Source organism: Halichoerus grypus, chromosome 13 (genome assembly GCF_964656455.1).
Source record: "Halichoerus grypus chromosome 13, mHalGry1.hap1.1, whole genome shotgun sequence".
NCBI classification, from domain to species: domain Eukaryota; kingdom Metazoa; phylum Chordata; class Mammalia; order Carnivora; family Phocidae; genus Halichoerus; species Halichoerus grypus.
The window spans coordinates 87,860,752-87,871,026 of NC_135724.1; the positions used below are offsets into that span (position 1 = coordinate 87,860,752).

The following is a 10,275-nucleotide window of genomic DNA, read 5'->3' on the forward strand; positions in this document are numbered from 1 at the left end:
CCTTTCCGATTTTAATACAAATTTCTAGGGCAAGAAAAATAACTTTCCTGAAGAAAAGAGACCTGGAAACATTCCAATAATTGAAAAAAAAAAAAAGAAAGAAAGAGAGAAAACAGAAAGGAAGAATAAAAGAACTAAATTAAGAAGCTTTTCATAATGCAATAAAACATTAGAAAAGATCACAAAAAAACAAAATTTTCCTCTTTAAGAGAACCAAGAAATGAATGTAAATATATTCTTTCTTTTTTTTTAATGTAAATATATTCTATAAAATAAAAAGAAATCTTACTACGAGTAAAACCATTTCTTTGCGGAGAAAACATTGTAATACTTAATTAGAAAAATATTTAAATAGTATATCGCTTTAATTTTGGTGATAAAATTCAGTTACTATATATATGTACACTATCTTCTGGAACTACACATACAGCTTTTTTTTTTTTTTTGGATCCAGAAATGTCACTTACTGGAAAATTATGAAAATTTACATTGGTCTACATTTTTTAACCGTTACAAAGCCTTCTGCATGTTGTATATCTTAAGTGAAAAAACGTTCCTATTTTATCTTTGAAGATATAAAATTGTAATATATATGCGATTTGATTCTCAGTTCTTACGGTTTCAAATTCTTCACCCCTACTTTTTTTTTTTTAAGATTTTATGTATTTGAGAGAGAGTGAGAGAGAAAGAAAGAGCAGGGGGAGGGGCAGAGGGAGAAGCAGACTCCCCGCTGAGCAGGGAGCCCCACTCAGGGCTTGATCCCAGGACCCTGAGATCATGACCTGAGCCAAAGGCAGACGCTTAACCAACTGAGCCACCCAGGCACCCCTCACCCCTACTTTTCAAAAAAAGTTTTTATACATTGTAATTCACTGTAGATGTTTTTCTTTTTCTTCTCTCTTTTTTTTTTAGTATAGTGCGCACAATGTGACATTAGCTTCAGGTATACAACATCGTGATCTGACATGAAACAATACACCTTCACAGTAAATACACTGGGTCACACACAGATAAGTTCTTAGAACATGATAAAAACACAACGATGCAGTTAGACCTAATTACGTCAGATTAATTTAGGAGACAGCCAAAGCAAAATAAGTCTGAATTTTAACATTTCACAAGAAGTGACATTCTGCTACTTGAAGTAGATAAAGTAGCCAGAACAAGGACTACACCACAGCCCAGACGCATCCCTGAGGCGGCTGAGTTAAAAGAGAACAAGAACAGCCAGTATTCACTGGATGTTTACTACATGCCAGGAACAGTTCCAAACACTTACATGGATCTGAGGTTTAATGCTCACAACACCCCTCTGAAGAGGGGGTGGGATGCACCATTTTGCAGATGAGGATGCTGAAGCACAGAGAGGGTGAGTAACTGGCCCAGAGTCACACAGGGAATAAGTGGAGGAGCCGGAAACCAAAGCCAGCAGTCTGCGACCAGAGCCAGACGCAAGCCCACACTGTCCTGTCTCTCCATTAGATGAGAGGCATTTGTGAGCAACTCTGAGTAAGCCAGGTTTTGGAAGTTTAATGGTACTATAATCTCTTGTGCCCCGTATGTGCTAAACAAATCACGTAACCAAAGGCCACTGTCAGGAAGCACCCATCCCCGACGGCGGTCAGCCAGCCTACTCAGGGCAGGTGAAGTTTCTTAAATCAGAGCTCTGGGCAACCTGCAGGGTAATGATCTGTGATGTCAGTCTTCCTCACCACCCTGTGGGCTCCTTGAGATCAGGGGACATGGCATATACTATACACGTAGACACACACGTGTGTGTTTTTCTCTCCCAGCAGCAGTAGTTTACTTGGGAGGTGATCCCAGGTAACAGTTGGGATGAGAGGAAGTGAGGCAGGAAAGTGAAGAAGTCAATGAACAGTGCTTCACGGGACCACTCGCCAGTGTGGGTGATAGGCTGCGTATGTTGATTTTCTGCATTCGTTCCTCCAGCACATATTCACAGACACGGTCTATGAGGCAGGCACTAGTTCCTCCAGCACATATTCACAGACACAGTCTATGAGGCAGGCACTAGTTCCTCCAGCACATATTCACAGACACGGTCTATGAGGCAGGCACTAGTTCATCCAGCACATATTCACAGACACGGTCTATGAGGCAGGCACTAGTTCCTCCAGCACATATTCACAGACACGGTCTATGAGGCAGGCACTAGTTCCTCCAGCACATATTCACAGACACGGTCTATGAGGCAGGCACTAGTTCCTCCAGCACATATTACACAGACACGGTCTATGAGGCAGGCACTAGTTCCTCCAGCACATATTCACAGACACGGTCTATGAGGCAGGCACTAGTTCCTCCAGCACATATTCACAGACACGGTCTATGAGGCAGGCACTAGTTCCTCCAGCACATATTCACAGACACGGTCTATGAGGCAGGCACTAGTTCCTCCAGCACATATTCACAGACACGGTCTATGAGGCAGGCACTAGTTCCTCCAGCACATATTCACAGACACGGTCTATGAGGCAGGCACTAGTTCCTCCAGCACATATTACACAGACACGGTCTATGAGGCAGGCACTAGTTCCTCCAGCACATATTCACAGACACAGTCTATGAGGCAGGCACTACACTAAGCGCTGGTAATGAGATGAAGCAAGACAGACAAGGGTCTTAGATCTGAAGGGGTGCCAGGGTAGAAGACACAGATACAAAGAAGTAAGCAAATAAATGTGAAAAGTTACTCCATGAGGAGAGCCATGAAGGAACTAAAGAAGCCAGAAGTGTTTGGGATGGAGATTACTTCAGATACGTGGTCAGGGAAGGCCTGTGTGACGATGCTGGAGCTGAAGCCGAAGTCAGCGTGGAGTATACAGGAAGCTGAAACAAGCCCAAGCAGTTGAACTGCTGAGAGTGAAGGGGACAGTAAGGAGCAAGAGGCATGGAGGATGACGGGGCCAGATCACATAGGCACTGAGGCCATGATAAGCTTGGATTCTGGTCTAAATTCCAAGAACAGTCATGAAGGTTTGGGGCAGAAGGGTGCCATGGTGTGATTGACATTCACAGGGCTTCCCTTGGATGCTGCATGAAAAACAGACTGCAGGGAGACAAGAGCGGAGGCAAGGAGGCCAGAGAAGTCCAGCCTTAGTGGAGACGCAGGGCCGGGGTTGCAGGGGCAGCAGTGGTGATGGAGACAAGTGAACTAAGTCCAAACTGTCGTGGAGGAACAACCGACTGGGCTGAGGGCCTGGTTGTCGGGGTGACAGAGAGGGAGGAACCAGGGGCACTCCTAGGTTTTGAGCTTCAACAACTAGGTGAGCAGTGGCACCCCGTGCCCCATGCTTAAACTTTAATAGGCATGCCATCCATTTTCACTGAATTAACCAACTGTTAACTCACTCTGACATAAGGAACACTATCAGTCAGGGAGGGTCCCAGCAGGAAACAAACGGCACATTCAAATGGGGTGATGTGAGAAGAGTTATAAAGGACCACTTATGAAACTCGGGGCAGGAGACAGAGAAGCCGTAAGGGACAATACAGTCCCCAGGACTGGTAACAGTGGGGCACCTTACACCCCAGGCCTGGGAAATCTTCCTAGTTCCCAGACCCCAGAAGAATGCAGAGAGGACCACCTAATAGAAGCTGTGACCCCACAGCCAGTCTACCATGGCCCTGAAGGAAGGGAGCCAGTGGATCAACAGCCTGACCCCAATCTCCTTGGCCCATTACTGCCTCCCAATCAGAAATCAGAAGGCAAGGAGCCCACTGATACAGCCCACATGGGTCAATTTCTTGGATCTGGAGGGGCAAAAGGATAGCATGCAGCACATGAATCTGAATGAATGAGGACTTACTATGCCTGTAATTATACTATTTCACAGGAAAGGGATGCCTACCCAAAAAACCCAAATTACCTTATAGATACATCAAGTTCTTCTTTTTCCATTTTTCTTTCACCCTCCTCTCTGTTGGTCAGTTCCATATCAGCATCCTCCACTGTCTTTTTCTCGCCATTTTGGAAGTACTGTTGAAGGGCGGTGTACAGTTTAAACACTTGACTGAAAGAAAGCTTACTGTAGGCCAAGATCATATGGCGCAGAAATAAACCTACAAAATAAGACATACACAAGTGAAGGCATTAGCTGAAATCCAGGCTACACAAAGTTGATACTATTTCTTCCAATTCTTCCTTCAAAAGAATCAAAAAGAGATACTTGCAGTTGCTATCCCCTTCACCTAGAATGTTCTTCCCCCATCTTTTACAAAACTGGTTTCCTCTTCTTATTCAGGGCTCAGTCCCCACCCCAACCCCCTACCCCCACATTCCATCATCTTTATCCATCTGATATGTTTTTTTGTGGCTATTGGAAGTATCTGAAATTATTTTATTTATTTGTTTACTTTTCACCATCTGGCCCCACCCTACCGGTATGTGATCTCCATAAAGGAAGGTCCCTGTCTATCTTGTAAGTCTAAAGCCTGGCACACAGGAGATAATATAATAGCTGATGTTGAGTAACATAAAAACTACCATGCAAAAAAGCCAAACAATGGAGCGGGGATATAAACCTAACAGAAAAGCCTCAAGAAATTTCATGTATGCCCCCACCTTATAAACTATAGCAATGATATATTCTTACTTGCCTCTTTTTATAAAAGTTTAGTTGGTGACCCTGACTTAGAGTCATACAATGCACACAAGGAATCCAAAGAACTGTGAGAAACCCTAAAAGCCCCCAGGACCAGGCTAATAGTTGGGACTATTACAGACAAAACAGAAGATGCTTTTCCATAAGACAGTTACTTAAACATAGGACAAAATGGCAAGGCAATAAATACAAACTAAAACATGTCCAACACCCCACTGTGTTTGTTCAGAAATGGCAGAGTCATGATAGACGTGACTTAGAAAGCTGCTCACTTCAATGAAAACATTCTCTGCTCTCCTTAGAAGAGCGTCATACCTACTACACTCGTTTTGTGAACCTCTGGTTCAGTTCCAGAAAAAGAATCTGAAAGGTCATCAAAGAATTGTTCCATATCCTTCAATTCGCCTTCAGCCATCAGTTTGATTCTGAATGAGAAAATTGAGGTGCGTATTTTAGGAAGTCCCTCTGAACATCTTCTCATGTTTCACATTCCACAATTATTTCCAATAAATCTATTTTAAAAGCAATTCAGAGATTCATATAAAATGGTGGCACATAAAACAAGCTTGACAATCCAAAATGTCACTCTCATTATTCTAAAAAGCATCACTGCTCATGTTTTCTTGATCATAAAATGTATCAAAGTAACACATCAACCAGCAAAAATGGAATTCTCTGCAACAACTAAAAAGAACAAGGTAGATCCATACAGAAAAATAAATTTTGAAACAGTATGTTTAATGTTAACCATTTTTTAAAAAAAGAAGTAAAGTACTTAGGAAAACCAAGAGTAACAAAGATATATTTTTAGAGAATTCATTACCACATGCATTTTCCTAATTTTCATCTACATAAACATATTTTCACATATACAGAAAGAATGGAAGCTTACCTGATCTGTACTGAATTTGCCAGCTGGGGACAAGATTCTTCAATTAACTTGTACAGTTTAGACAGTGTAATATCTGGGCCCTGGATAAAGAAGACAGGGAGGTTACAGAAAAATTTTGAGGAGCTGGAGAATGATAAACAGTAAACATGAATTTGTTTATCAACCCCTCTGCTTTAACAATTATTCCAAATGTGAAATCGCAAGTCACAAAGAGAAAACAACCAATCTAAAACGCTAAAGGAATACTTCACATTTGCAAAGCACTCTTGGTTAGTTGGAGGAAAGGTTTAAAATGGAAACAAAGCATAGACTCTGTAGTCCGAGGACCTGCCCTTCCTTTTTATTTTGTAATCATGGCAAAGCTAGCTTTCTTCATCAGTAAAATGTAGATAATCATAACCATCTCCCTCATTTGTGACAAAGAAAGAGTAAGAAAAGGCTAAGTGCTTTGTAAACTGGAAAACATTATTCAAACACAGGTGTCCTATTTTTCACATACATAATCTCATTTGATCCTTCCCAAAACCTTGTAAAGTAGGCATATTATGTGCCCAAGTCCATAGAAGGGACCAGTAGAGACAAAGAGTATGCAACCTTGGCTGTCAAGAAGATTAAGATCTAACTGAGGTTTAAAACTAAACACTGAATCTTTTTTGGAGAGTGAGTTGACATTATATGCCGATTTTAGAAGTGGAAAGCAATTTCACTTCTGGGGAAGGTATGTTCGGCATGCATTGTTTGAAATGAAAAACTGAAAAGAATCTATAAGTCTATCAATAGTTAATCTATAACTTATAATAAGTTATAAACTTATTTTAATATTAAAATTAGGAGTTATATATCTTTTCTTATTGGGGAATACAATGCAGCTGTTAAAAAGAATGAGGTGGCTCTATTCAAATGTGCTGACATGGAAAGATCTCCAAGACTGGTTAAGTGAAAGGAGCAAGCTGTAGAATAGAATTTTATTTATGTAAAAAAAATTTTCAGGGGCGCCTGGGTGGTTCAGTCGTTAGGCGCCTGCCTTTGGCTCAGGTCATGATCCCAGGGTCCTGGGATCGAGCCCCGCATCAGGCTCCCTGCTCCGCGGGAAGCCTGCTTCTCCCTCTCCCACCCCCCTTGCTTGTGTTCCCTCTCTCACTGTCTCTCTCTCTCTGTCAAATAAATAAATAAAATCTTTAAAAAAAAAAAAGAAAAAAATTTTAATTCAAGCAAAATTAAATTAAAAGGATACATATCTATCCTTACAGTCATATGCTTCTACCTATTTATATACACATGGATTTAGCAAAAGGTCTAGAAAGATCTATTCTTTTTTTTTTTTTTCTGGAAACCGGGCAAATCTTTAATAAATGGTTTATTGTACATTACAAAGAATGACAAAATTGTATTATCTATATTTCTAGACTTAATGGCCACCCCACAGAAAGCATCTTTGGAATAGAAAAAAAGTTTTAAGAATTTGTTTTCCCATAATCATAAAGCTGTCATACTCAGTTCTGGGCACAGCTGGTGCAATATTTTCCTCAACCCACAGGCTCCACTCCCTCTACCAACTATTTATAATATGCTTGGGTCACTCACAGGAGAAAAACACTGTCAGGATCAATATTCAGCAGCATAGAAAGATCTATTCTGACCTGTGACTCCATAAATAGTTGAATGAATGAACATTAACAGTGATAATCTCTGAAAGGGAAAAGGATTGGATGACATGAAGAACCATAACCTTTCACTCCATTAATTTTAGTATCAGCTGAAGTTTTTACAATAAATTTTTGTGTATTAGTTGAGTAATTAAATACTAACTAATTTTTAAAAATTAACTAATGTTTAAAGCGAAATGTTAAGCAAAGGAATTGGGAGTCTGGTTGGAACATTACTAGATCACGTGGTATTTAGCCAAAGAACCACAAAGGATAATTTAAGCCAGAAAAAACAGCATGAGCAAAGGCAGAAAGATGTGAGTTAAAACACAAGTACTGTTTTGTTTCTTTTCTCTATTACTAAATCTTTCAGTATTATGACTTTTATTTCAATAATGGGGAAAATATACTTGTAATAATAGTAATGTGGCTAGGACTGGGAGCTACAAGTAATGGAGGCCCCATTCCTTGTATTCAACCAACTGGGTAAGCCACTTAATCTGTGTCCTCAGCACCCCTTCTCTCCCCCAACTAATACAGGCTCTGTGTGTGTGTGTGTGTGTGCGTGTGTGTAATTTTTTAAAAGATTTTATTTATTCATTTGAGAGAGAGATGGAGAGAGCACAAGTAGGGGGAGAGGTAGAAGCAGAGGGAGAAGCAGGGAGCCCGATGTGGGGCTTGATCCCACGACCTGGAGTTCATGACCTGAGCCAAAGGCAGACGCTTAACCGACTGAGCCACCCAGGCAGCCTGTGTGATATATTTTTATTTATTTATTTATTTATTTATTTTTATTTTATTTTTTTTAATTTATTTATTTGACAGAGAGAGTGAGAGAGGGAACACAAGCCGGGGGAGTGGGAGAGGGAGAAGCAGGCTTCCCGCGGAGCAGGGAGCCCGATGCGGGCCTCAATCCCAGGACCCCGGGATCATGACCTGAGCCAAAGGCAGACGCTTAACGACTGAGCCACCCAGGCGCCCATGTGTGATATATTTTTAAAAAGCCCTTTAGGGGCGCCTGAGTGGCTCAGTCAGTTAAGTGGCAAACTCTTGGTTTAAGCTCCGATCATGATCTCACGGTCCTAAGATGGAGCCCTGCATTGGGCTCTGCCTTCAGCGGGGAGTCTGCTTGAAATTCTTTCCCTCTCCCTCTACTTCTGCCCCTCCCCCTGCGCGTGCACACGTTCTATCTCAAATAAATAAATCTTAAAAAAACAAAAAACCCTTTATCAGGTGTATTGCTATGTGGGGGCCCAAGACCCCAGATCTTTGTTTCTGCCACCAGGGCTCAACAGACAACTAACTGCTCATCAAGTTCCAGCTTACTAACATTCCACTTCCTGAGTCCTCCCCATTCCCCTGAGTACATCCATCTGCCACAAGGGCTATATCCCATTTCACTTATTCCATACTTTTATTTAGGCGCTCTACTAAGCTTTGCAAATACAAGAGTGAACAAAAGTAGGACAAAACACGGCCCTTATAGTAGTCTAGTTAGAGGAGATTCATTAATCATAAAACCACACAAATGAGAAAAACCATAACTGATATAGAAGAAGGTACATGTCCTATGAAAATACATTAAAATGAAAACAGCTAACACTCAGCATTTCACTGTATGCCACAAACTGTGAAGCAGTGTCCGCGGATCTTCTAATTTAATACAACCCTCGAAAAACATAGTTTCTAATTATTGTCCCCATTTTACAGAGAGAAACCAGAGACCCAAGTAGGTTTTGGAACTTGCCCCAGTCGCACCGCTAGTAAGTGGTGACGCTATAACCTGAGTCTGTGAAATGAAAGAAAACACGTGAAGTACTGGGGCGCCTGGGTGGTTCAGTCGGTTGGGCGTCTGCCTTCCGGTCGGGTCACGATCCTGGAGTTCTGGGATCGAGCCCCACGTCGGGCTCCCTGCTCAGTGGGAAGTCTGCTTCTCCCTCTGCCCCTCACCCTGCTCATGCTCTCTCTCTCTCAAATAAATAAATTTATTTAAAAAAAATTTTTTTTAAACATGTAAAGTGCTTAACAGTTAAGTATTCAAGGTCCACTGTTAGTTTTAGGTCATTACTACTACTTATTGCGGTCCTCCATTCACCTGTCTCCAACGCTCAGGACTACGTGCAGCCCCTTTTCCAGAGAAGACGGACGATCTGAGAAAAGAATTCTTCCCCCTGTCACTCAGCTAAGAAATGCTGGAGCCAAATATGAACCTGCAAAAAAATGCATGTAAAGCGCCTGCCGATGGATGGTAAGTACTCGTTATTAGTAGGTGGTATTAACTCCTTTTTTTTTTTTTTTAGGTCCTCCGGCGCTTAAAGAGTATCGGATGAACACTCGTGCCCCCCCCAGGCCCAGTGCGGTGTCCGGCACAGAGCAGGTGCTCAGTAAAGGTTTGCTGAATGAGCGGGAGCCGGTGGGGGCCGCTCACCTGCAGCAGCGGCAGGAGCAGCTGGTTGAGCCTCCGCCGCTCCATGAGGCTGACGGCGCCCTCGCCGGTGCGGCCCATCTCGTTCAGCAGCACCAGCACCGCGATCTTATACGGCGTCACCCAGTCCTTGATGCCGAACACGTTGGCGTGCACCACCCCATTGGTCATCATGGGGTTGAAGTAGAGGCTCTCGTGGACGCTGGCCATGGCGCCCGGGGACTAAGTCCAGGAGCCCGGCGGCCCGCCCGTCGCGCCCGCCGCGCCCGCCGCGCTCGGGTTCCTGCTTGCAGGAGTCAACAACCCGCCCTAGGCCTCCGCTGGCCCGCGCTGTAGCCCAGGAAACGGGCATCCTCGCTCGCGGCAAGCCGTCGGCCAATCAGAGAAGCCAGACCAGAGCACATGGGCGGGCTAAAGCCAATAAGAATGTCCAGGGGTGCTGTGTGGGGCGGGGCAAAAACGGTGCACCTAAAGACTGAGTCCCTAAAGAAACTCGAACGGAAGAAGTAGGTTCCCGGGTGACTTGGGGTGGGACCGTGAAAGGAAGGCGATGCTTGGGGGCCGCCGCTGAACGTCCCTGGTTGGGGTGGTTGGGGGAGCTGCCAATTTGTCTAATTCGAAAACAGTTAAAAATTGAATTTTGAAACAATTCTGTTTAAAAGCAACGAAATTAAATTTGCACCTTTA

The 10,275-nt window shown here is 43.0% G+C and overlaps 1 protein-coding gene across 3 annotated transcripts in view; it reads right to left on the minus strand.

Moving 5' to 3' along the window:
• Nucleotides 1-9,944, minus strand: part of ANAPC5 (anaphase promoting complex subunit 5) — a 41,398-nt gene extending 31,454 nt beyond the window's left edge. For 2 of the 3 annotated variants that reach the window (XM_078061001.1, XM_036085111.2), the window contains exons 1-4: nucleotides 9,592-9,944; nucleotides 5,518-5,597; nucleotides 4,941-5,050; nucleotides 3,891-4,083 (exon numbers count right to left, since the gene is read on the minus strand). In XM_078061001.1, the coding sequence (XP_077917127.1) occupies nucleotides 3,891-4,083; nucleotides 4,941-5,050; nucleotides 5,518-5,597; nucleotides 9,592-9,798 (590 nt within the window). In that variant the 5' untranslated portion in view covers nucleotides 9,799-9,944. Of the gene's footprint in view, nucleotides 1-3,890; nucleotides 4,084-4,940; nucleotides 5,138-5,517; nucleotides 5,598-9,591 lie in introns of those variants that run through there. The other variant, XM_078061002.1, reaches the window with a different exon arrangement.
• Between the last annotated feature and the right edge of the window lie 331 nt (nucleotides 9,945-10,275).